The 27,507-nt window shown below is 52.2% G+C and overlaps 4 protein-coding genes across 4 annotated transcripts; 2 read left to right on the plus strand and 2 right to left on the minus strand.

Annotated features, from left to right (window-relative positions):
- Positions 1-3,180: 3,180 nt before the first annotated feature.
- Positions 3,181-4,029, plus strand: KRP23_5472 (putative methyltransferase C3B9.04, mitochondrial; the record flags this gene model as incomplete). The annotated part of the gene is made up of 1 exon (XM_067890541.1): positions 3,181-4,029. The coding sequence occupies one exon, from the start codon at positions 3,181-3,183 to the stop codon at positions 4,027-4,029; it is 849 nt and encodes a 282-aa protein (XP_067747080.1).
- An 8,598-nt stretch (positions 4,030-12,627) lies between these two features.
- KRP23_5473 (putative methyltransferase C3B9.04, mitochondrial) lies at positions 12,628-13,392 on the minus strand (the record flags this gene model as incomplete). Its single annotated transcript, XM_067890542.1, has 1 exon — positions 12,628-13,392. One exon carries the CDS (start codon positions 13,390-13,392, stop codon positions 12,628-12,630), a length of 765 nt encoding a protein of 254 aa, XP_067747081.1.
- Positions 13,393-18,113: 4,721 nt separating this feature from the next.
- On the plus strand, positions 18,114-19,889 carry KRP23_5474 (Mini-chromosome maintenance complex-binding protein; the record flags this gene model as incomplete). Its single annotated transcript, XM_067890543.1, has 2 exons — positions 18,114-19,670; positions 19,740-19,889. 2 exons carry the CDS (start codon positions 18,114-18,116, stop codon positions 19,887-19,889), a joined length of 1,707 nt encoding a protein of 568 aa, XP_067747082.1.
- Positions 19,890-20,011: 122 nt separating this feature from the next.
- KRP23_5475 (Dynein light chain roadblock-type 1) lies at positions 20,012-20,391 on the minus strand (the record flags this gene model as incomplete). Its single annotated transcript, XM_067890544.1, has 2 exons — positions 20,012-20,064; positions 20,139-20,391. 2 exons carry the CDS (start codon positions 20,389-20,391, stop codon positions 20,012-20,014), a joined length of 306 nt encoding a protein of 101 aa, XP_067747083.1.
- Between the last annotated feature and the right edge of the window lie 7,116 nt (positions 20,392-27,507).

Genomic DNA, 27,507 nt, shown 5'->3' on the forward strand with positions numbered 1-27,507 from the left:
CTGTGTCGGGGTAAGTCTGAAGGCTGTGTTTGATGAAAGGTGCATGCACAGCAAGCCAGCGTCGGTACACATGAACATGTAGACGGAAATGCGTTAAACAGCAGCTCTGATGGTGCACATGGTACATCTGATAAAGCTCGATACGTATTACTTCAAGTATAATACTTCGTTCGCTAATCGTTAAGAGGCTTTGGGATCCTTTCCCGTGATCTGCTTAGAACATGATTTCATTGGTGAGCTGGGCGCGCTGTGCGCCGCACGAGCTAGTGACGCAGCGTTGCTCACTCATTAAAGTCTGTTGGTCGCACCAGGTAAGGCACAGGAGACTGCCCACTATTAATGGCACTAACACAATTAATCTATAGAGCTTCATGCTTTTAAAGACGATATCTTACAGAACAAGCCCTATTATAGATGCAAGGCTTTCGTTTGCCGTTCTTGAGCCGGTCAAGTAAGGACACATCCGCCAGAGTCTAGATTAGACCCCTTGCAGAAAGGAAACAGGGTTTGATTGGATGCCCACACAAACTTCTACGTCCATCGCCGCGCACTATTATACGCTTGGACGATCCGGATATTCACTCATCCTGCGTCAGCCTGTCTTGCCACCGACAGCGTCTAATTGAAGACAGACATTACATGAAGTTTGGGTGATTTCACAAACCGTTTAATTCGCCACAGAGCTCCCGATCCCCTTCAACATCTTCAGGTGATGCTCCCGTCCTGGTGTTGCAGGGTCAAGCGGGCCGGCTCGATTGCAGGTAAGCTTACCGGTACGATCTCAGACCGTTTCCGCTAGACGACACGATGCATTCATTGTGCAATTTGCCGCATCAGCGGCACACCCACGCAGCGAAATTCGATCGTTACCCGCTTGGGCTCTACATGGTTCGGTGGAGAGTGGTGTTCGTCCTGTTGGTGGTAATTGCTTGCATCACCGGAACCACAGGGTTTGATTTGTCCTTCTGGGACGACGACGACGATTCATCAGATGAACCTCCAGCTTCGACCCCCTCCTCGGGAACCTCCTCTTCCGATGACGATTCATCAGATGAACCTCCAGCTTCGACCCCCTCCTCGGGAACCTCCTCTTCCGATGACGATTCGTCATCCCTCGATAGCGCTACGAACTACACGAAGGCTACACACGCCACTGCGATCAGCACAGTCACCTCGACGTACCGAAACTGGGTGGGCCCGTGGAGCATTTCTCCGGACCCTGCGTGCTACCGAGAAGCACATATCATGGACAAGTGCCCGAGCAACTACGACCGCAACGACGCGACCAACACTTGCTGGACGGAGTGCCCTATCAACTACCCGGTCGAGTGCGGCATGGAATGCATCCGACAAAACGACGACTGCAAGCTGCAAGTGTTCAACAAAATCAGTGTTATTGCGGTGACAGCGTTAGATACTGCCTCCATGGGCATCTTCGGTAAGATTGAGAAGGTAGGCAAGTACGCGAAGAGAGCTGTCAAGTGCGCCAACTCGATGATGACCGTGGTGAGAGGACTCGTCAGATACATACGCAACATCAAGACGTCCGATCCGCAGACCACGGAAGCCCAGCTGCTCGCGATCCTGTACCAGACGAACAATGTTGTGACGGACATACCCATCGCTATCATCAACTGCTTGGGGAAGACCGTCCCGCGAACTCTTTTTAACAGCAAGTATTTATTGGCGACTACCCAGTACATCCTGAGCCAAGTTCTATCCAACAACGCGACTATCATCTCCAGTTGGAAGAAGTTCAAGGCCTTCCTCACGGGGGCCAACTTCACGGAGGCTGCCAATGAGCTGAACTCGACGGAGATTTCGTCACTCGTGACGGGCATGAAGTCCAACTCGACTTGCGGTGCCGACTTAAAGTCGCTGGTGGATCGCACGTGGTTCACCGTGAATGAGTACCGGGAGAAGAACCCTGACGTCACCGACGCTGAGATCCGCCTCAAAATCAGCGAGTCCGACCTCGTGCTACAAGACGTCCCCACGGTAACAAACAATTGCATGAGCCAAATGATATCTGAATCCAGCGAAGCGACCGCCTACAAGACGCGCGAGACTCTTCGCAAGACTTTCGGGGTCATCATCAACGACCTCATCAACTCGGGGGAGAGCAATAACGGCACGACGTTGAAAGCTAAGTATGCCGCGTACCAAGCTCTTCAAAAGGGGCTGATTATTCTCTCTGCGAGTGGGTTTGACGACCTGGATATATCGACTCTGCTTATCGCGTACGTGCAGACTGTCTGCGGGCCCACACAATTCATGGGTGAGATCGATGACGGAGCGGAACCAGCCACCCTGGGCTTGCACACCATCAAAGGCGCTTTCAAAGGAAGCACGAGCTCGTGGACCAGGAAGGGCGACGGTGCGGTTATTATTAATTTCACGAGTACGGACACAAAAGACGTCAAAGTGAACATCATGTCTGGTGGTGACAAGATCGACGAAGTCGATGTGGCTGCAGGTGGAAGCGCAACGTGGACGTCGACTACCAAAGTGCTGGGAGGCAAGACGCTGTACCTCGACCGCTGGCGTCCGGGCTTTTTGGGTCTTCCTGGCACAGGAGGCGGTTCAGTCGTACTGTGGGTGCCTAGGGCGGCCCAGGGAGGACATTTAGAGCTTGAAGCAAAACTGAACGTGAGTTAGATGTTATGAGATTGCGTAAAGAGACTCAATAGAGCTGTTCCGAGTCAATTTTCCCACTAGTTTTCACGGGTCGAAGATGAAGCAGCGATACATAGCTATCAGACATTGCGTCGATTCGAAAATTGCCAGTATAGTCGACAGTTCCGCCTCTTTGTGTGCTACAGTGCTGTGTTTTGGGGTCTAGTGGTAGCTCTGCTACGTGAAGACGTCATGCAACGTTGGCATCTTTTTCGACATCAAAACCTCATTTTCGACTTGTCAATTCAATCCACAAAAAACTTCATTTATGACAGCGAAACCACAATAGTTGACTTCTCACTAAGTACGAAGTAACCATATCTTTGTACTTTCAGTTTTATTGTGTTGCCTTCACAATAACGGACACTTGGCAATCTATTGAACTTGTAGTTTTTAATATTGCATTGCCTTCACAATAACGGACAATTGGCAATTTATAAAACGGTCGCAATAACTGTAATCTACAATTATTGACCTACTCCGCAACCTCACTCTCAAACGAATATGGCTCCGCTGTGGCGTCGGCCGGGCGTGCTGCTGGGCGGCGCGACACTCTACGCGGGCGTCGCGACACTCTACGCGGGCGTCGCCTTCGCCACGTACGTGACACTCTACGACCCCTCAAAAGCCGGCAAGGCCGCCGCCCCACCCGTGGACGACGCCCGGCGCCTGCAGGTTTTCGACACGAACGCGTCGAAATACGACCGCGAGGTGGCCTGGGACGAGCGACTCACGGGAATCTCGCTCCTGCGGCGCTTCCTGCTGCGAAGGTCCCGCGGCCGTGTGCTGGAGGTGGCGGCCGGCACGGGCCGCAACGTGGCCTTCTACCCGGCACGGTCGCAACTCATTCTGACGGACGTGAGCCGAGCGATGCTGGACCAGGTGTCGGACGCGCAGATGCAGCGACTGTCGAGCTGCGAGCTGCGCGTCATGAGCGCGAGCGAGCTCCAATTCCCGGACGGCCACTTCGACACGGTGGTGGACACGTTCGGGCTTTGCAGTATGGACGAGTCGGTGCGGACACTGCGGGAGATGCAGCGTGTGTGCAAGCCGGACGGCGGCCGCATCCTGTTACTGGAGCACGGCCGCAGCAGCTACGCGTGGCTGTCGAACATCCTGGACAAGTTCGCCGACCTGCACGCACAGAAGTGGGGATGCCATTGGAACCGGGACATTCTGGCGCTCGTGGAGCAGGCCGGGCTGGAAGTGGAGACCGTGCACCGCTTCCACTTCGGCACGACGTACTACATCGTGGCCAAGCCGGCCTCCGGTAACAAGGAGTACTTCAGGCGTGGTATTAACCCTTTAAACGAGCTGCATATGTGTTTTGCAGCTGATGCCCGAGGTGCCTAGCTGCATCAATACACATTGCCTCTCAGCTTTTACATGTACATGTACAATGCATACTGCACGTCCCCCGTCTCATACTGGTCGTCAAATCCCCAAAAACAGATCCCAAAAACTGCCTTTCACGCGTTTCTGCCCGAACAGAAGGAAAATGCGTGATAACTAGCGAAATGTCAACCTTGAAGCGGCGTTGATGCGTGTACGTTGAAACTGGGTACCGAGTGAAGCGACGGCAAAACTCATGCCGACACCGTTTTCTCATCACCGGAACGAGTGTTCGTTGCCTCCAGGACCGACTTTTAGCTCGCCTTTTGTCACTCTCCAGTACATTTTTTTCTTTGGGTCGAGCGCCAAGGATTCGCCACCCATCTATCACTACATGTATAATAATACATGCACATGTAGCGCGTCAGCTTGTGGCCATCCGTTGCTGCTCTGCTATGTAGTCATTCGTTAAGATCATTCGTATCAAGATCGTCACGGCCAACTCATACATGTATAGGCCTCCTAAAAGCGCGGTTGACGTTCGATGCGTCAGTGCGGCGGATATACATCCGGAACAGCACCAGCAGATCTTCGAGCCGGGTTTCAATTTTGTGCTGTAGGACCTACAGTGTAAATTGGCAGGCCAACCTGCCTAGTACTTGTTGCGGTCGAACTTCGGTCTCGCAACAGTGGACGTTGTGCAATGGTCCAATGATTGCATCCTAACTTTGCATGCGGGAATGTAATCTTGCACATGGGTCCTCAGATACATGTATGTATCACTAGAGAGACCACACTTAGGAACAGGAACGCTGCACCTTTCAAAACCATTCCAAGCATACTGTCATTCAAATAGATGTAGCCAGCCAGCACACCATCCACGGACGCGTCCTATTCCAATCTAGCACTGAGCTGGTTAGCATGCTCGAACAGGCTCGCGTATTATTATACTACACGCAACGGTGCGAGGGTCGAATCGATTCTCTTCGTTGATCTGCACTCGGGTGACGCAATGTCGGTAGAGCATGTTCATTGGCACCTCCGTGTCCATTGTGAGGGTGACGCAGCGTTGGTCGCTTCAATGGGATTCACAATTCACGACCGGTGTACGGTGTAAACGCTGTAGGCCCAACAATTGGTCCAGTACATGTACATGTACACTCACGATCGCCTTCGCGCTGAACGAGTCAGCACTAATATATTGCGTGCTTCAGCTATTGGAGACGGAATTGACTCATGCCAGACATTCACAGGAGGGGGTCATCACTTGATTCGAGCTACATAATACTTGGTGGTCATTTACGCTTGGTGAAACGTAGCTATTATTTGAATACTAGGCAATAGAACTGCGGAAGTTTCACCAAAATTGCTGATACGATATATCAGTGGACGCTCTACAGCATAGCGTGGTGTAGTCGCTGGCAGGCGCTTCCTTCAATTGAGCTGAGGATAGAAAAACTTTGGTCCCGGTTCTTGTGAAACTTGTGCATTGTTCACAAGAACATCAGATCAATTGACATGCAGCATCCAGCGTCAGATCCAGTCTTATTAAATACTATAGCGTGTTTGAAAGGATGATGCTCGTTGTTCCCAGCTTACTAGAAACGACTCTTGAGTACGGGTGGGATTTTGCAGGATCAAATGAGACTAGCATTGATAGCACGTTATGAAGAAGCAAGTGTGAAACATCCTGAACCAGTCACCACGATCTACAGTGGCTACAGAAGCGGCGAGCTCTATCTTCGGGGAGACCATGCCCCTTATAAAAACTCCAGTCTTTCGACTGACCTTCGACATAGGAAGTCGTTAGCATGGCTAAGTGACATCAATGTACCTCACTGAAAAACGATACAGTAATACCGACCGCAGTGGTCTAGTGTCTAGATTTTGACGGTACCTCTACGTTCAGTGACTGAGCGGTTGGCCCAGTCGTGCTCAGCCCTCTTTCTATTAAAGCGCCAACCACGCCAACTGAAGATTCCTCGAGCTATCTAGCGTGCACCTGTTCCTGCTGATGTGGTCATCTATAATAGCAGTCTGCGGCTTACACGGCTATCTACGCTCCATATCGAGCCCAACATAGCAACCTAATGCCTCCTTGCTTCAGATTCTCTTTTGTCAATAAGTTTTACCATCACTAACCTACATGTACAACATTCACTTAGCGACCGGACAGGCTACGCTGCTTCACAACTCGCTTGCCCAAACTACACGACTGCTTGGCCTGCGCTACAATCGACACGTGAAATCACGGGTGAACCTACGTGCTAGGGAGAGTTCATTCATGTAGCATAGTGCAATACAAAGCAATCACCATTGATGTTGGTATTCACCTAGATACTAGCAACTCCGATCTCAGTTTTCACGACGTTGCCACAGCAACCAATATTCTTCTTCTTCGTTAGCTCTGTAACCGGTGACTCCGACTCGATCGATAATAACGCAGGGGGGGAGAAATGAACACACACAATTTGTCATTAGCGAAACAACCCTTTTAACGCCACTTGTGTCGAGTCCTGCGGTGTTTGCGCTTCCTCTTCCTGGAGTGACTAGCAGAAAGCATCTCCCATTCGTCTACTGCCGTAAAAGTCTGGTGTGCAGCAATGACAAACCTCAGTGAAGAAGATTAAGGTGATGGAGCTTACCATTTAGGGGTTGCATGCATGCAAAACGATTAGTACCGCTAAATGGGCGGCTGTGCTGTGCTGTTCGAACAGGATCCTCTCCTCAGCAAATGATAGCCACACATTGTTTGGGTTGTTGGATCTGTCAGCCACTCACGCCGACTCGACTCGGCAACAGAGCAAAGCGTTGAAGTAGGCAAATATGCAGCGTAAGTGTATGGCTTTTGAACACTTCAACGACATTGCTTCAACCAGAAGTGCTACCGATCACCGGACTGACAATACAAATGTGCAGTACAATGCTACAGCACAATGGTACAGCAGCGATGGCGCGAATAACACGACCAAAATGTGGACAAGTGAATCCTAACTTCAGCCACACACCTGAGGTTCAGGGGCTTCCCGTAAGCACCTCAAAAGCGATTTGTTGACCCATTTTGCCGACTGGTTTTAAGCGCGCTCAGAAAGTGTCCTCGACGACTAGCATTCGAGCTCGAGAGCGGGCCCCCGCGGTACCGGTACGTGTGGTCGCACGCCTGTACCATTTCTCCAGTGAGCCGGAGGCTGGTGCGTCCGTTTTCAGGGGCGTACGTGCATCTCATCGCTGTGGCCAATGCGCTCGTGAAAAACCTGTCGACGCCCACTGCGTCAGAAGGCATTTACCGACATGGATAAACAAGGACGTGGCGTAGTCGACGAGCAGATCCCAACTGTGATCATCAGTTAAAGCAGATGGCCCCTATAAACATTCGTCGTGATCACACAAGCAATTGTTGCTGAGCAGGAGCGACCTGAGTTTGGGCAATCGCAGTGGCAGAGCCAGTGAGCTGGAGCGAGACCTCTATACGAATGCTAGCAGCTTGCTTGCTAGGTCCTGCACGGCTCATGGCCCAGTGAATGCGCGGTGCGTTGTGGTTTCGTGGCGTGGTGATTCGTTCAACGCCAATGAATCGCTGGAGCTCGCGATCTTAGTTGACCTTCTCTGTCTAGTTTTACGTTCCGAGGAAGCGGATGGCAAAAGATGAGCTTCTAAGTCGCCTGGTGCTGTGTTGAAGCAATATCCTGCTCGTGGTCGCCTTCTTGGTTAGAGAGGTCCACACCGATGTTTTCGAACAGGGCGATACTGGTAGTCCGACCTTTTCCCCACAATGCATGTGTTTAAAATACAGATTTCATCTGATGCAGAATCAAATTGCCTAATTATTGTACAAATGGCACTGCTAAAAAGTGCCAAAGCGACCCCAAGTCGTACTAATACTCGTCGGGCTGTTGGAATGCTCCAGGCACATAATGGGCAAGTACGAAGCACGCACGATTTACAGCAATCCGTACTCGAGTACGATTTATAGTTGTCCGTGCAAGACAGGCTGCACGAATTACAGTTCCAAGAAAGACTGCAAAGCGCAATATATGTACATGCCAAATAACACAACGATTGGTCCTCTATACCAGACGTTAGTTTCTAGTTCTATTGTGTCTGGTCAAACCCGATCAAATAGTTTGCGGGGTAGTGTGATCTGGGAACTACAGCATTATACTAGTACTTCCTCCGGGCGTGAATGATTGGGACACCTTGCCTCACTCAGCGAAGTCATTTGGCAGACGGCGGTGGTGGTGGTGGCGCTAATTAGGTACATAAATAACTTTTGCCCAAAGCTTCATCATATTCAAACATTTGTTGGTGCTCAAAAGACAGTTAGAAAGCGTTGCTCAAGCCGCGTCGATTCCACCAAGGAAAAACAGACGTTGCCGTCTGCTTTTATCTGCGTGTACAGGCAATCATCATCCACGACCTGAGGAAGCACGAAGCTGCGGTAAACATTAGAAGAATTGAGCTGGGATCACTGAGGAAGATTGACCCACAGGTGGTCGTGATGCAATGCCGCTTGTTCTTGGTATTACTGCATGTACATGTGCACGACAGTATGGTGCAGATTTAAGGCTTCTTCTCAGTGACGCAGCACTCGTAAAGCATTTAGCCGCGCTCATTGGTGCTTTGGTGGTGTAAGAGGAGACATTTTCACCAGAATGAAACATTCGCATGATAATACTGTACATTCCATTGTACAATACACGTACAATTGAGCACACGGTACGGTTTTGCACTCAAATCCCTCTCTGTTACTGCTTCGGCAGAAAATATCCCCGTGATTTAGGTTGAGATGTGATGTGGTTGTTCGTTCAGTCCATGTATTAATATTCTATGAATACTATTCATACATGTACGGTGTCTGGAACGTGGATCGACTCAAATTCCAAACACTACGAATACATGTACGGTCGATTAGACGCACAAGCGTACAAAGACTCATATTAATAGGAAGTTGCCCAATTGTGTACAGTAATGGGCGTCTCTTCTCAACGAAGTCCTACCGATTAAGACCACCCGGTTAAAAGATTCCTAATTCTCAAAACTTCTTCGAATCCCAGTGTCACCTGTAACTTCTCGAATTCCAGTGTCAAATACTCTCGGTGTGCAATCTCGCCCTCCAATGAGCGCTCAGAGAGTATGCATATCAACCGTGCATCACCGAAAAACAAATCATCAGAAATAGGTTGGTAATGGGCATTTACGTCTTTTAAATACAGCGATCTTCAGGTGCCTCCTTGACGAATTGAGAAGGTAATCAACGCTATGTATTAATAGCATCTCCGAAGCAGCCAACAACTTTGCTGCGGGGATGCCACATAGCGTTGATCACCTTCTCAATTCGTCATATTTCGCTGTACCAACCGCACGAAGGTGTCAGACATCTTGCAAACGTACCAGTGTTGCATATTTGCCCGCAAAAATGGGGACTTTCATCCTGGTTGTCGCCCTTCCAATGTTCACCCGGCTTTGCACCGTCGTCTTGCAATCTAGCCTTGAAAAGCTCGCCTTGAGATCAGGCTTGCTACTGAAAAAAGGGTTAAATATGCTATCTCGAGATTGTGACGGATGTTGCAGTGCTCAACTACAAAAAGGAAATTCCGGTCCGGAATACGAAGCCCGAGAAAAGAACCCAAAACGGTGCTCTCAAGCCTGCCGACAACGTAGCGGGGGCCAGAACTGCTCCCCGGTCTTGCTCAGCTCCCATCCAGCCTACGATTTTAATCATGATCGGGCACTGCAGTCGCCGGCGACCGGCTCGATTGCACACCCATCTCCTTTCTTCAGCAAATCGCCCTACCTGTTGATCAACACAACCCGGTCCTCGACAGCAGGACTCCGTTGGGAGCCTGGGGCTTTCAAACGTCTAAAGAGCTCATTCTGCTTTTTGCGCTCTCGGACACACTTCTCAAACGTTACGTGCCCACCACAAGCACTTCAAGATGATCCGATCAAAGATTGCATTCATCCTTTTGGCTGCCATCGCCAGCACCACCAGCACACAAGCTATCGATTGGACCTTTTGGAACGATGACAAGGATTCCACTGCCTCCTCTGGTTCCTCGGCGGTGACCGAAACGCTGTCACCCGAGGCGCTCAGCAGTATGATGGGTTCCGACTACATGGACAACGTCAAGAAGATGCTCGCATCGAGATCGGGATCGGAGTCGTCGACCGATGGCAGTTCCTCGTCAAACACGGCTACCACCACCCCGCCGTCTTCCAACGATGCCTCGGCCTCGCTCGACACCACGGCGCCGCTGACTGATCTGGCATTCTCTTCGTCTTCCTCTTTGGACCTGGAGGTGCCCTCGGGCGTCACCGTTGCGACGCACGCCGGCGCCACCAGCACAATCACTTCTACGTACCGCAACTGGGTGGGGCCCTGGAGCCAATCGGCCGACTCCGCCTGCTACCGAGAAGCTCACATCATGGACACTTGCCCTAGCAACTACGACCGCAACGAGGCGACCAACACCTGTTGGACGGAGTGTCCGATGGACTACCCGGTCGAGTGCAACATGGAATGCATCCAGCAGAACAATGACTGCGGACGTCAAGTCGCCGCCAAGGTCTCTGCGCTTGCCATGTCCACCTTGAGTATGGCTACTTTTGGTGTGTTCGGCGAGCTCGCCAAACTGGGAAAGAAGGTGACTTGGGCAGTCAAGTGCACCAACTCGCTGCTGACGGTGACGAGAGCTATCATCCGTTTCATGCGTAACCAAGCGACGAGTAACCCGGAAACGTCGACGGACAAGCTTCTGCTGCTGCTGTACCAGACGAACAACGTCGTCACGGATCTGCCTATTGCCATCTACGCGTGTTTGGGCAAGGCTGTGCCTTCTGGTCTTCGCCTCTCGCAGGGTCTGATGGCCACCGCTCAGTGGATCCTTCTGAATATTCTCGCCTACGACGATAGCATCGTGTCGAGCTGGGACAAGTTCAAGGCCTTCATGGAGGGAGCCAACTTCACCGAGGCTGCCAGCGAGATCACCGATGGAGAAATTTCGGATCTCGAGACGGCCATGAAGCAGAACTCGACGTGCGGCGATGACATGCGGTCCTTGACGAACCGCGTCTGGATGACTGTGAACGAGTACCGGGAGGAGAACCCCGCTATCTCCGATGCCGAAGTCCGCCTCAAAGTCAGCGAGTCCGACCTTGTGATGTACGACATCGCAACGGTGACCAACAACTGCATGAGCCAGATGATCTCGCAGTCCACGCAGGCCACCGCGTACAAGACGCGCGAGACGCTCCGCAAGACCTTCGGAGTCATTATCGACGACCTCATTAAGTCTGGCAAGAGTGACAACGGCACGTCCATTGATGACAAGCAAGCTGCTTACTTGTGGATCGATAATGGCCTCACCACTCTCTCAGTGACGGGCCTGGACCCGACGGATCTGTCGACGTTGCTTTCTGAGTATTTGCAGACCATTTGTGGCCCCACTCGCTTTATGGGAGAGATCGACGATGGCAATGAGGCAGCCACCCTCGGCATGAATGCGCTCAAGAAAGCTTTCAAGAACACGACGATCTCGTGGACGAAGAAGGGAGACGGTGCGGTGATCATCAACTTCACCAGCAAGGATACAGAGGACGTGACTGTGAACATCATGTCTGGCGGTGACAAAATCGACGAAATTGATGTCGCTGCGGGCGCCACTGCCCAGTGGACGTCCAATATCACGGCACTGGGTGGCAAGACGTTGTACCTCGACCGTTGGCGTCCGGGTTTCCTGGGCCTTCCTGGCACTGGCGGTGGATCGCTTGTGATGTGGGTGCCTATTGCGCCTCAAGGAGGCCACTTGGAGGTGGAAGCCCAGCTCAATGTGAGTTAGATAGATAGAGTGAGTTTGTTGTGGATGAAGCGTTAAATGGCGCTAGAACTCGTCACCGATTGTAGACGAGTAAGTGATAGAAGCATACACTACTATAATATAGTACTTCGAAGTAGATCAATGCCCACTTGGTTCCTTACACGGTGAAGTTTACTGCAGTCAACCCTATCGGATGCCATCACGTGTTGCATGTACAGTTTGACGTGGTGGTCACTCCGTCAACGAACTGGTTTCACGTCCTCTACAATAGTAGAAACGCGTTCCTTGTGAAAATTTGCACGATGAAGCCATGAAGATTGCAGGATTTGCTGTACAAGTCGAAGCCACAGCAGAAAACACGGAATTCCTTCATAGTTGACCGACGACAGAGCATGTTCATGCGGTTCTACCATGGTGGTTGGCGTTTTGTGGGGTCGACAAGTTGTCGACGACGCCTGCCACATCGATAAGCCCTTCCGCCGCTTGCAGGTCGGAACTGGTAGATGTATCCCACATTCCCGTTTACTGTACAAAAAAACTTGGACGACAGAAGTGCCATGAGCTGTTCACAAGGAAGCTTAGCCTCAGTAGACTGTAAGATCGATTTACCGTTCAGCTTTGCTGCACAACTCCAGCACCAACCACGAGATAGCCTACGAATTGGCGAGATTGGAAGCACCATGAGTACCGAACACGATAGGAATGAACGGTACATATAGACTGTAGATTGGTCGCAATGATGACGAACCAAGCTCGTACAGTGCATTTGTACTTCTTTATAGCCCCTCAATCTGTCTCTGTATCACTCGCCCTCCTTGTTACCGGAGGCCGGCTTGGCCACGATGTAGTACGTCGTGCCGAAGTGGAAGCGGTGCACGGTCTCCACTTCCAGCCCGGCCTGCTCCACGAGCGCCAGAATGTCCCGGTTCCAATGGCATCCCCATTTCTGTGCGTGCAGGTCGGCGAACTTGTCCAGGATGTTCGACAGCCACGCGTAGCTGCTGCGGCCGTGCTCCAGCAACAGGATGCGGCCGCCGTCCGGCTTGCACACACGCTGCATCTCCCGCAGTGTCCGCACCGAGTCGTCCATACTGCAAAGCCCGAACGTGTCCACCACCGTGTCGAAGTGGCCGTCCGGGAATTGGAGCTCGCTCGCGCTCATGACGCGCAGCTCGCAGCTCGACAGTCGCTGCATCTGCGCGTCCGACACCTGGTCCAGCATCGCTCGGCTCACGTCCGTCAGAATGAGTTGCGACCGTGCCGGGTAGAAGGCCACGTTGCGGCCCGTGCCGGCCGCCACCTCCAGCACACGGCCGCGGGACCTTCGCAGCAGGAAGCGCCGCAGGAGCGAGATTCCCGTGAGTCGCTCGTCCCAGGCCACCTCGCGGTCGTATTTCGACGCGTTCGTGTCGAAAACCTGCAGGCGCCGGGCGTCGTCCACGGGTGGGGCGGCGGCCTTGCCGGCTTTTGAGGGGTCGTAGAGTGTCACGTACGTGGCGAAGGCGACGCCCGCGTAGAGTGTCGCGCCGCCCAGCAGCACGCCCGGCCGACGCCACAGCGGAGCCATATTCGTTTGAGAGTGAGGTTGCGGAGTAGGTCAATAATTGTAGATTACAGTTATTGCGACCGTTTTATAAATTGCCAATTGTCCGTTATTGTGAAGGCAATGCAATATTAAAAACTGCAAGTTCAATAGATTGCCAAGTGTCCGTTATTGTGAAGGCAACACAATAAAACTGAAAGTACAAAGATATGGTTACTTCGTACTTAGTGAGAAGTCAACTATTGTGGTTTCGCTGTCATAAATGAAGTTTTTTGTGGATTGAATTGACAAGTCGAAAATGAGGTTTTGATGTCGAAAAAGATGCCAACGTTGCATGACGTCTTCACGTAGCAGAGCTACCACTAGACCCCAAAACACAGCACTGTAGCACACAAAGAGGCGGAACTGTCGACTATACTGGCAATTTTCGAATCGACGCAATGTCTGATAGCTATGTATCGCTGCTTCATCTTCGACCCGTGAAAACTAGTGGGAAAATTGACTCGGAACAGCTCTATTGAGTCTCTTTACGCAATCTCATAACATCTAACTCACGTTCAGTTTTGCTTCAAGCTCTAAATGTCCTCCCTGGGCCGCCCTAGGCACCCACAGTACGACTGAACCGCCTCCTGTGCCAGGAAGGCCAAAGAAACCCGGACGCCAGCGGTCGAGGTACAGCGTCTTGCCTCCCAGCACTTTGATAGACGACGTCCACGTTGCGTTCGCCCCTGCAGCCACATCGACTTCGTCGATCTTGTCGCCTCCAGACATGATATTAACCGTCACATCTTTTGTATCTGTGCTTGTGAAGTTGATGATGACCGCACCGTCACCCTTCTTGGCCCAGGAGCTCGAGCTTCCTTTGAAGGCCCTCTGCAGCGTGTTCAATCCAAGCGTAGCGGCTTCGGTGCCGTCGTCAATCTCGCCCATGAACTGCGTGGGGCCGCACACCGTCTGAAGGTACTCGGAAATCAATGTTGAGAGGTCTGTGGGGTCAATCATCGACGAGGAGAGAGTGGAGAGACCGGTATCGATCCATTTGTACGCGGCCGCTTTCTCATCCAACGAGGTGCCGTTGTTGCTCTTGCCACTCTTGACGAGGTCACTTATAATAACGCCGAAGGTCTTACGCAGCAATTCTCTGGTTTTGTACGCAGTCTCTTCGCTGGTTTCGGAGGCCAAATGCTGCATACAGTTGTTCGTAACGATCGGGATATCGTAAAGAACCAGGTCGGACTCGCTGACCTTCAAGCGGATCTCATCGTCGGATATGTGCGGATTTACTTCTCTGTATTCGTTCACAGTCAACCAGACACGGTCTGTCAACGACTTCATGTCGCCTCCGCAGCTCGAATTCTGTTGCATCGCCGTTTCGAGCGACTCAATCTCACCCTCCGTGATCTCTTCAGCGGCTTCCGTGAAGTTGGCTCCCTTGATGAAGGCCCGGAATCGCCCCCAGCTTGAGATGATATTGTCGTCGTAAGTGAGGGCTTGCAACAGCATCCACTGCGTGGTGGCCAACACGATCTGCGAGAGCCGAAGACCTGAGGGGATGTCCTTCCCCATGCAGGCATAGATGGCCATGGGTATATCCGTGACGACGTTGTTTGTCTGGTACAGCATCAGTAGCAGCTTCTGTTGCGAGGTCTGCGGGTCTTCCGTCTTCACGTTGCGAACGTATCGGATGACACCTCTCATCACCAGGAGCAACTGGTTCGTGCACTTGGCAGCCCACGTGATCTTTTTGCCCAGTCTCGCCAGTTCACCGAACACACCGAAAGTGGCACTACTTAAAATGGCCATGGCCAACGCGGAGACCTTGCTGGCGACTTCGAGACCACAGTCGCTGTTCTGTCGGATGCATTCCATGCCGCACTCCACCGGGAACTCGATCGGACACTCCGTCCAGCACGTGTTGGTTGCCTCGTTGCGGTCGAAGTTGCTCGGGCATACGTCCATCACGTGAGCTTCGCGATAACATGTTGTGTCTGACGAGATACTCCACGGGCCCACCCAGTTGCGGTAGGTCGACGTGACGGTACTTACGGCTGTAGACGGTGTGGCAAACTTTTCTAGAAGGTCCTTGGTATCGATCGACCCCACCGTCAGCGTAGTCGGTCCAATAGTTTCTGCAATTGACGAGGGACTTGATGTTGAGCCATCATCATCGTTCGAGAAGGTCCGACTTCTGCATTCTACTCTGGTGCTGGCGATGAGAATCAACAGTACGAGCACTATTACAGCTTGGGCCATCCAAAAGTTTATGCGTGTGGAGGAAGCGAGCTTGATCGAGTGAGGCCGAGACTGAGAAATGGAGAATGAGCGGTGCTGGCAAGCGTATGGAGAAGGACTGTCGTTGGACTCGTCGCACGGAGCTGAGCACGAGATGAGCACCATGTTATACACGCTTGCATGATCCCAGAGCAGCGAGGGTGTCCTGCTGAGCGCTGTACGTGTACAAGTCGAGCTGGCTGTGTCATCTCGTGCTGTGACAAAAATCGGATGTGTTTGAAGTAACGGGATTTTAAGCAGTACATACGGCTGAGCCGACTAACGGAGCATCGCTACTGCACGAGTATTGGGAAGCTCATCGCCTTATTTACCTACGACAATGTACACGAGCCCCGTTACGTATAGACATTGCTTTCCCACTGTAACTGCGTCGAAAATTAAGCAACTAAACCATTAAATGTAGTGCCAGCCAGGCGCGCTCGTGCAGTGGTGCTTGGACTCGTTGGGTCTCATTTACGATACAGAGTTTACCCTTGATTTGACTTGTCTGATACTGCCAGCGTGCCAGCGAGGAGCCAGTTGTCTGCGAAAGAATTATTATTAATAACAGTAAGTCTAGCACAATCCCGTGTACGATCAAGCAGTTAGGCGTCATGTTGTTAAATCCTGGTTCTGTTGTTCAGGCATACTTGTCCCCTGCAGCTGTTGCAGAACAAGAAGCTTCGATAGTATTCACTTCAGTGTCGCTGTTGTTCTTAATGCCACGTGGTTTCTCAAATCTCACTGAGTTGTGAACGCTGCAGCTAATAGGACACAAGCCTTTGCCTCCACGCGCGCGTTTGAGCACAGCTGCGGATGTCCCTCAGCTTAAACGTCAACCCAAAGCTGCACGCATTATCCTTTCCTACGTCATGACGTACCGCACCATCGAGCGGCGAGAAAATAGATGCCTGTACATGTATTCGGGGAGAACAAGCATTTGCATGTACTGATTTACTGTAGTGAATTGTTGCGAAAATGGTGTCATCCTAGGCTTGTCTAAAACGTGTAGGCCATCAAATCACCAAAATGGGAGGAAATCACACATACAAATATCAAGTACATCCATGTTGTGGTATTGCAGGAACTGCTGTTTGCGCATTTCCTGGAGATTAACGGGGGGGCGTCGGATAAACCTGCAGCGACTTTCCACGCATATGATTTCGTCGAAGTCCTGCACACGCCACGCACGCCACCAAGAACGCCTACACTGGTCGTGCATCCTCTACAGGACACAGATTGATAACATTTAATAACAACGGCCACTGCTAGTCAAGCACAAGTACCGGGTAGTATGTACCGAAGTTGCAGAAAAGAGAGATGGCCCTGGTCGACTGCACCTCACCTCACAGGCGAGCCGCTTATTAATGACAACGCTCAGCTGCTACATACTAGTATTAAAAAAGAAGGCAGAGACTACATGTATCGAGATGCTGACTAAGATTTGCTCCCTAGACATGAAACATTTTTCGATTACGGTCGGAGCCTGCGCTATTAATGCAGTACTAGTATAAATGCTGGTACAACATGTAGCCTATGATACTAGTATAGCCATCGCTGAGACACTTGGCGCAATGGTGCTTAATTAACGTCCCCTACAAGGACACACATTTCTTTGTGGATCATAAACACCAGCGAAACAAACAATTGCTTACCGAGCGATGTTTGCCGCTGACCCGAGGCTCATCTGCTGCACTGTGCTGTGCATCATACATGTACGCAATATGGTAGATAATGAGACAGCTTTCTGTAAGTTAGAGCGCGGTGGTGGGATCAGCATGATCGCACGACGAGCGCTATTATTATAATAGTGAATTGAACTCGTTGGAAAAATCGACCTGACAGGGTACAGAGTGGGTATTTCTAAAGGACGCTGTTCAATGCTGGTTGTGCAAGCGTTACGGGCTGTAACTTACGACGGCCGAGCAGAACCATTTTCTCGACTGGAGATCGAGCGGCTTTCCGCTATTTTCGAGCTCCTGCGCATTACCATCCCCGTCCGGGTTCAAACACTCATCAACACCGAGACTTGGCAAGTTGCCAATGGCAAGGCAATTCGAGTTGTCGTTAACACGGCAAATCGCACTGTAATGCCTACATTGACTCGCTCATCCTCCCTGGGACAAATCTGTTAACGATCGGAGAGAGTACCAGCCCACCCGCGATGTGGGTTTCACACGGCGAAAGCCGCGCGGGGCGAACCATAGTTATTTTTTTCTGGCACGGAGTGGACGGGAAGAACGTGCCTGAGGGGTTAGCTACCACATACTCACCCGTGGCAGCAGCAATGTCCAAATCGAAGCACCAGTCTCCATTGTCTCAACCGGGCAGAAACGAACGCGCCCAGAGAAACAGCACAAAATGGTGTTTCTCTGGGTAAACTGGTAAGGAAATGTACCAGTACGGTAACTTCGCAAATCGTACCTAGTAGAGGCGGTTATAAAATGAAGCACAAAAATACTAGTTTGTCAAAAATGCGGAACCTGTCGGCTCTGCTGGCGGCTCCGCGCGACGTGTCAGCTGTGCCCGTGCTGGACGAGGCGGCATTTAGCCTGGGCAAGTACCGCGATGGCAGTACACTGAAGTTCCGCGGCGTGGTGCGCGACGTGCACGACCCGGAGCTGGTGCAGCTGGCGACTCAGCAAGGCTTGGTGGAGCGGGTGCCTTTGACGGTCACTCTTTCCCCTCATGCGAGTGACTGGGCTACGCGCGCATATTTTTCGGTGGTTGACAAGAGTGGTGGTCGCTGCAGTGAGAATGATGGTCCTTCAACTACCGTCAGCAAGGGCGTCAAGCGCTCCAGCGCTGCGGTGGACGAGGAAATGGATGACGGAGGACATGAGGGGGACGAGGAGGCTCATGCAAAGAAGCCCAAAGCGGTCGAGGAGAAGCAGACGACGGAGGACACTTTGCTGCTGCCCCAGGCGGTCAACATCTACGTTTACGACGGCCAGTACAAAGACACGCCCCTGGACGCCTTCAAGGTGAACGAGGCTTTCGAGTTCGTGGGCATCTTGGACCTGATGGTGCCCGGCACTGACATTAAGAAAGACGACGCCGAGAACGTGCTAAGTGCCCAGCAGCTCGAGGAGTTGCAGATCTCGGACTGCATCGACGAGGTGCAGCGGAAGAGCCGATCGGGGGTTGTACTGCACTGCTGCCATGTCAGTGGCTTGCAGAGCGTGCACCACGTGCGCCCCCACGAGTCCGGCGAGTTCTACAAACAGATTCATGAGAGCAACGACTCCAGGACCAAGTTTTGTCAGGAAGAGTGGAAAAAGCTCGGTCAAGAGGTGGACGTTGCCGCGATGCGCAAGCAGATCGTTGACTATTTGGCACAGGCTGTGCGCGGGGATAGGCTCGCTGCTGAGTACTTGCTGCTGGGTCTGCTGTCGCACGTGTATTCGCGAGCGGACCCATCGACGCCGCTGGGCAATTTGTCGCTCAGCTTGACACTGGGAAGTTCGTCGACTGCAGAACAGAAGGATACATTTATCACAGCGATCCAAAAGGCGCTGAAGTCACTGATGCCCATGGTGGCACGTGTGGATTTGTCGCTGAAGGAGCTGAACTCGACCAGGTTCATGCCACACAAGGACTACGACCGAGAAATTCTGCTGGGCGGTGTGCTGCAGGTGGCGAATGGCACGACCATGCTGGTGAACGAGACGGCGTTGACTGCGGGACAACTGAATGAGCAAGGTGTGAAGAACATTGCGGCGCTGCAATCGCTGATTGACAAGATGCTCCTGCCGTACGACTTCCACTTTTACAATATGGACTTCCCGCAGGACGTGGCAGTTGTCACCGTGTCGGAGGGGAAGAGTATTTTGCCAGTGACTGCAGCTGTGCCTATTGTTGCGACGGATGGTGCAGATGAAGCACAGTCGCTGCCGGAGGAGCAGATATTAGAGTGTTTCCGGCTGTTCCTAAGCGTGCTGCGCTCGTTCACAGTGTCCATCGGAAACGAAGAGGCTGAGATGGCCGAAAAGCACTACGTGGAGTGCCGCAAGTCGCAGCAAAAAGTGGCGGTACGTTTTTCTGCTTGGCGCCAATTGATCTCTGATATCTAATGGTGTTTTATGCGTACTGTGCTGCAGCTCGAAGACCTGCACCGTTGGCTGCGTCTCGCTCGCCTGGTGGCTCTGAGTCGCGGGGAAGGACACATTTCTAAGGGTTCCTGGGACGCGATGCTGGCCCTGGAGACTCAGCGACTAGCACGTAGCCCCAGCGACACCGCTTCCGCGTGAAAATGAAGCAAGATAGATGAAAACGCGTCGCATTTTGGAGTAAATTATAGAATTGCAGTCCAAGACTCGTGGTGGTGTCTGTAGATGTGAGTGGCGTACCGGCAAGAGCTCAGGCTTGGAGTTTATCCACTCGTTGGAGTCCATCTCTGGATGACCACGACCAGGAAGTCCTTCTCTGTAAGTGACAACGGGAAGCGTGTGAGGCGACATCACCACTGAGGGAAACATGTCCTAGATCTCTAGACTCACCGTGCGCAATGAGCAACTCGAGCTTCTTGACGCGAACACGCATGTACTCCAGATCGTTCTTGGGGTTCAAGTCGCGTACGACGCCTCGAGCCTTTGTGGTGAGCTCCTTCATGTAGAGCGCGTACTTTTCTGCCTCGGCCACTTGCATCTGTGGATGGCGACGCAGCACGTTGCCATTGCGGTCGGCGATCACGTAGCCCTCCACGCCTTTGTGGTTCTTGATACGTTCGAGCGTCTCCTCCACTTCAGACATGCTGCTGTTCCTCGATCTGCTAAAAGATATCTACCGGTATGCGTCGCTTGGCCGGCCGGCCGTAACTTCTCGGAAAACCACGGGAGGCGCCTTCTACAAAGCGCACGTTGCTTATGACTGTCATTCATTTCGATGCTAATAAATGGATGCCCCGAGAGCAGTGCACGTATTCGTGCTCGTAGTGATTACAGAGACGTTGCGTATTATGAGGCGGTGCGAGCAACAAACCGATATCCAACGCTGGTGATACTGTTGGAAGCAGCACCGGAAACGGATTTGACGTTCCGACTCTCTCGGTCGGCACTTCAACCACTCCTCAACCCCTGCAAATTGCAGTGCTGCGCTCAGCGCAGTGCGATGCTTGAACATGTACGGGCACCTGTGTGCGCATTCCATTGAACAGCCTGCTTCGATCGCTGAAGTAGCAACTCTACGAAGGCATCTCTTTCCGGCTGCACGTCAGACCATCAGCTCTTGTAGCACAGCTTGAAAAGGCTAATTACAGCTTAGCTCCAGTCGCGCGACCAATCTTCACGTTGAAGTGTTCGTCGACGCTCACTGTGTCAACGTGCACCGGCTCAAACGGATGCCAAGGACGCGGCGACTGCACCAAAACATATCCTGCAGGTGACATCGCCTGATTACAATGGAACGAGCATTGCTGCATACGCATACCGTATATTATTGTTTGGATAAGCCACTTTTCGTACAACGAAATGGTTGTTTTTCCGGTGGCAAACCGTTAAACCCACTTGCATACGGCTGCGCGTTAAACGACCGACACAATGCCGAGGAATACAACTGCGTAGCCATGTTCGTCTCCAAACTATCTTCCCTTCTAGAATAGTAAATGCTGCACGACCTCCTGACATCGTGGTATGGTGTTTCAACTTCCTCGTTCAGATGTACTTTACGAGGCACGATATGCTGTCACGCAGAACGATCATTTTGTGCAGTCTCGCTGCCCCTTCTTCGAGGCAAAGGCTACCGCAGCCATACTATCGCAAGTCGAGGGCCCAATTCCATCTTACCTCAGCTGTGTTTGTGTGAAATGGCACCGGCTCGGCAAACAGGAATCGACTGACAAGACGAGAACTACAAAACGACTTCATAGTGCAATTTGCCACCTCCGACTCACACGCGACACCAGCAACAGGAATCACCAGATCGACTGCACAGCTTTTGAATGAATCGGTTATGGGTGACTTTCCTCCTGTTGGTTTTGATCTCCATGACCTCCGTTGCCTCCGAAACCGCCGAGTTCAGCTTTTCGTTCTGGGATGACGATGACGATTCGTCGGAAGCTTCGTCGCAAGCCACCGAGATCCACTCGTCATCAACCACGGCACCTGTTGCCCAGGCCTCTCCTTCGGGGCCTTCGCCCTCATTGGCACCATCGAGTGATTCGCCGGCGTTAACGTCCGGATCTTCATCGCTCGCTGCTACGCTCGCCGCTGAACAAACGGCAGCATCAGGCTCATCGGCGCTCGCAGCGCTAGTCACTGCCAATTACTCGATCGCTACTCCTGCCACGGCGATAAATACAGTCACCTCAACTTACCGCAACTGGGTGGGGCCGTGGAGCATTTCATCGGATGCTGCGTGCTACCGCGAAGCCCACATCATGCTGACGTGCCCGACGGACTACAACCGCAACGACGCCACCGATACTTGCTGGACGCAGTGCCCGATCGGTTACCCCGTCGAGTGCGGCATGGAATGCATCCGCCAGAATGACGACTGCAAGCTGGAGATCTTCAACAAGGTCAGTGTTATCGCCGTGACGGCTCTGGATGCCGCCTCTATGGGCATCTTCGGAAAGCTGGAGGACATCGGGAAGGGCATTAAACGGGCTGTCAAGTGTGCCAACTCGATGATGACTGTGATCAGAGCACTCGTTCGATATGTTCGAAACATCAAGACTTCTGACCCACAGACTTCTCAAGCCCAGCTACTCGCGATCCTGTACCAGACGAACAATGTTGTGACGGACATACCCATTGCCATCACGAACTGCTTGGGGTGGACTGTCCCGGGAAACCTGCTCACGTCGAAATACGTTCTCGCGACTTCGCAGTACATCCTTTCGCAGATTCTGGCCAACGGCGACGAGATCATTTCGAGTTGGGACCATTTCAAGGCCTTCCTGAAAGGTGCCAACTTTACCGAGGCTGCCGATGGACTCAACTCGAGTGACATCTCGTCCCTCGAGACAGGTATGAAGTCCAACTCGACGTGCGGGGCTGATCTAAAGTCCTTGCTGGATCGCACGTGGATGACTGTAGAGCAGTGCAGGCAAGAGGACCCCGATATCAGCGACGCCGACGTTCGTCTGAAGATCAGTAACTCGGACCTCGTTCGGTACGACGTTGCGATGGTGACCAACAACTGCATGCCGCTGATGATTGAACAATCAACCGAGGTGACAGCGTACAAGTCTCGTGAAACGCTACGGAAAACGTTCGGAGTCATCATCAACGACCTCATCTCAAAGGGAACGAGCAACAATGGCACCACTCTGAAGGCGCAGCACTACACCTACAAAGCGCTTCAAATTGGTCTCAATGTGCTCTCCACCAGCGGGTTTGACGACTTGGACATTTCGACGCTTCTCGGAGCGTATGTCCAGACTATCTGCGGCCCCACCCAGTTCATGGGAGAGATTGACGACGGCACGGAAGCTGCCACGCTGGGCTTGAACACCATTGAGGATGCGTTCAACGGCAGCACCAGCTCATGGAAACGGGTGGGCAACGGTGCAGTCATTATTAACTTCTCCAGCAGCGACAAAAAAGATGTAAAAGTAAATATCCACTCTGGAGGAGAGGAGATTGCCCAAGTTCCTGTTTCCGCGGGCGGAACTGCGACGTGGACTTCAAATACCACCGCGCTGGGCGGTAAAACGTTGTATTTGGACCGCTGGCGCGACGATGCTATTGGTATTCCTGGTACCGGAGGTGGCTCATTGGTACTGTGGGTCCCTAAAGCATCCAAAGGTGGCCACTTACTATTAAACGCGCAACTTAATGTGAGCTAGAGTGTGTTGGTAGCTACCTACCATTATTCCCCGAAGAGCGTCCTATAGGTACGTAGTCTACAGAGTCCAAAAGGGCTAATGCCTGAGCCGGCTATCACCATGCAACCCTCTCCACCTCCAGATAGGCACACAGCGACACTAGTAAACTTTTCTGCTATGTCTTGTCTTGAAGCAAACTTGGACGGTGCTCAGTCTCATCATGCAGGTCTCGTGACGAGACATCCGTTGAGCAGCTCTCGAGTCGACGCAGCATTCTCCTCAAGTCTTACGTCCACGCTGGGAGGGCCGCCAAGTATAGCATTTTTGGATGTGGCGGGTAGCTCCTCAACAGCAAACAACGAGCTCTCGGGACCCCTTCAGCGATCTTCTTCTTCCTAATGGGGGGTTAAATAAGCATTGCTTGCTCACATGTAATGCAAGCCAAGTTCTTTTGATTGGCTAATAATGGCGAAAGGTGGTGAACTGTACTCCCCCCGTTGAAGTGCAAATGTAAGCGCAGGATAAAAGCACTCGTAACCAGAATAAGGTTTGCCTCCGCCCCATGGGTGGGAAACCCTTAGCTGGCCTTCAAAGTCCATCATCTCTATTACATAGTCCTAGCAGTATTCATACATGCCGTCGCCCTTGTACGGCACGCGCGTCACGGGCTAACGTACACCTAATCTGGCGTGGCAGTGTGTTGGTGTGTTCATGCTTCCCCACTGCACGCTGCATCAGTTGCAACTTTCGTTTGGTCGTTGTTGTGGGGTCCTTGCGCTGCGTCGGTTTGCAACCTGGTTTCGTATTGGATCGAGTGCAAAACTGGATGAGCTCTGCTACCGTTGCTTGAACGGAGAGGGTTCCTTCGAAGAATGGATACAAGTGTGTGGAATTGTCTAGTAGTACTTCGAAGTGCATGCACAATGTGGATTGGGTGCTGCGTTTACCGATTGAGAGAGGGTACAGGAGCTGCTACGGGAAGCGAAAAAATGGTTGTAGAGTTCGCTCGCACTCGTTGGCTGGCGGGAGATAGAGTCTAGGACTCCGTACGGCCATGCTACCGGAGCCAGGTATTTGGCAAAGGCATACCGGTACATATCCTAGCTGTCTTTCACGGCTGGGAAGGTACGGTTCAATTCGACAACTAACGGATTGTCCACGTTGTCAAGCCGCAGCTACTAGGGTGGTTTATGTCCGCTCAATGCTCATCAAACCAATGACTACCGTGGCAACTTGAAGTGGGCCCAAGAAGCATCCAAGCAACGCGAATGAAATGAAAGAGTGCAGCAGTCTCGATGCGCTCTGGTGAAGTTGGATGGACGGCGCGATGGAACCACCGCCACCTCTGCCATTTGGGAAAGCCGAACGCCTTTGAGATTGGCTCTGCGTGCAGTGCCGTACGACTTGAGTGCAGCGCCGTACGAGGAAGACTCCCAGCATTCGCGTGGCCGCAATACAGCGCAATCGGCTTCGAGTCTGTAAGCGTGAGCTTGCACTGCGCTTGTCTTCAGAATTCAGCTTTGGCAGATCCTGGTCACCATCCCCCGTTAAACAATGCGCAGCGCCGTGCTGGGCTTGCCCGGGATCCGTGTTGTGCTGGATTTTTCAGACGGCTGGGGACCAACGATGCCTTGGCCCGGACGAAGCCTGCTCGGCTAGATCCGATCCGAGTGCGCTGCCACATGACCTCCCGCCCTGAGCCCCCACATGCCCCCGAAATGCGAGCGATGAACGGCGCGACCAATTCATTTTGCGTATTGCTCAATCAAGCTTCGTAACGTCTGCATTGAGCGGTAAAATGGCTCGATCAAGCGTTGTGCTCGTGTTGCTCGTGGTACTCACCAGCATCACCGGTACAGAGAGCATCGACAGGACCTTCCGGGACAACGAGGATATGAGTTCAACATCGAGCTCCTCATCACTGGACGAGGACACAAAGGAGCCTCCAACACGGGCCTCAGCCAGTTCATCGGCATCCTCTTTATTTGAAATGACCACCAAAACTCCCTCAGCAACCACGACGGCCACGTTCGACAGCGCAGCGTTACTGGAAATGTATGCTACCCCTGCCACGGCCATCAGTACCGTCACGTCGACCTACCGCAACTGGGTGGGCCCATGGAGTATCTCGTCAGACACAACATGTTATCGCGAAGCCCACGTGATGGACGTATGCCCGAGCAACTTCGACCGCAACGAGGCAACCAACACGTGCTGGACGGAGTGTCCGATCGAGTTCCCGGTGGAGTGCGGCATGGAATGCATCCGACAGAACAGCGACTGTGGTCTCGAAGTCGCCAGCAAGGTCTCCGCGTTGGCCATGGCCATTTTAAGTAGTGCCACTTTCGGTGTGTTCGGTGAACTGGCGAGACTGGGCAAAAAGATCACGTGGGCTGCCAAGTGCACGAACCAGTTGCTCCTGGTGATGAGAGGTGTCATTCGATACGTTCGCAACGTGAAGACGGAAGACCCGCAGACCTCGCAACAGAAGCTGCTACTGATGCTGTACCAGACAAACAACGTCGTCACGGATATACCCATGGCCATCTATGCCTGCATGGGGAAGGACATCCCCTCGGGTCTTCGGCTCTCGCAGATCGTGTTGGCCACCACGCAGTGGATGCTGTTGCAAGCCCTCACTTACGACGACAATATCATCTCAAGCTGGGGGCGATTCCGGGCCTTCATCAAGGGAGCCAACTTCACGGAAGCCGCTGAAGAGATCACGGAGGGTGAGATTGAGTCGCTCGAAACGGCGATGCAACAGAATTCGAGCTGCGGAGGCGACATGAAGTCGTTGACAGACCGTGTCTGGTTGACTGTGAACGAATACAGAGAAGTAAATCCGCACATATCCGACGATGAGATCCGCTTGAAGGTCAGCGAGTCCGACCTGGTTCTTTACGATATCCCGATCGTTACGAACAACTGTATGCAGCATTTGGCCTCCGAAACCAGCGAAGAGACTGCGTACAAAACCAGAGAATTGCTGCGTAAGACCTTCGGCGTTATTATAAGTGACCTCGTCAAGAGTGGCAAGAGCAACAACGGCACCTCGTTGGATGAGAAAGCGGCCGCGTACAAATGGATCGATACCGGTCTCTCCACTCTCTCCTCGTCGATGATTGACCCCACAGACCTCTCAACATTGATTTCCGAGTACCTTCAGACGGTGTGCGGCCCCACGCAGTTCATGGGCGAGATTGACGACGGCACCGAAGCCGCTACGCTTGGCTTGAACACGCTGCAGAGGGCCTTCAAAGGAAGCTCGAGCTCCTGGGCCAAGAAGGGTGACGGTGCGGTCATCATCAACTTCACAAGCACAGATACAAAAGATGTGACGGTTAATATCATGTCTGGAGGCGACAAGATTGACGAAGTCGATGTGGCTGCAGGGGCGAACGCAACGTGGACGTCGACTACCAAAGTGCTGGGAGGCAAGACGCTGTACCTCGACCGCTGGCGTCCGGGCTTTTTTGGTCTTCCTGGCACAGGAGGTGGTTCACTCGTACTGTGGGTGCCACGGGCGTCTCAAGGAGGTCATCTAGAGATTGAAGCGACAATAAACGTCAGCTAGAAGAGGATCTAATAATACTGTAGAATTGTAAACATAATTCAGTGAGATCACGGCTGAAAAAAATTATCAGCTGTGCTGGCATGCAACTGCGTATGAGCACTGTCACATTTGCGGCGACTGGCGTGCTGGTGCCGACCAGGGGGGCCTCGATATCAAGTTACTAGGTCATATAGCATTTTTGCCTTCATGCTACGTATTTAGTATTATCAAAATATTGCTCAGTTTTGGAAACTAATACTAACATAGCAGGAACGGCATCGCTCGACAAATGGTTTACAGGTACTATCAATAGTAATTTGTATATACTATATTATATACAAATTAGTAGTACTACTCGACTGAAATGATAAAATTGTAGAGTTGCGCAGTACTATACTATATACAGATGGACGGCTCGCGGAGCAGGTAAACTAGCTCAGCCACGACAACTCTGACTACTCAAAGTCACCGCACGCATTCTTACAGAGAAACTCACAGAATGTAGCCTAGTGAGCGCAAGCCACTCCGTACAGTATTGTACACG

The sequence above is a fragment of the Phytophthora ramorum genome (genome assembly GCF_020800215.1).
Source record: "Phytophthora ramorum isolate Pr-102 chromosome Unknown Phyram_PR-102_s0004, whole genome shotgun sequence".
Taxonomy (NCBI): Eukaryota; Oomycota; class Peronosporomycetes; order Peronosporales; family Peronosporaceae; genus Phytophthora; species Phytophthora ramorum.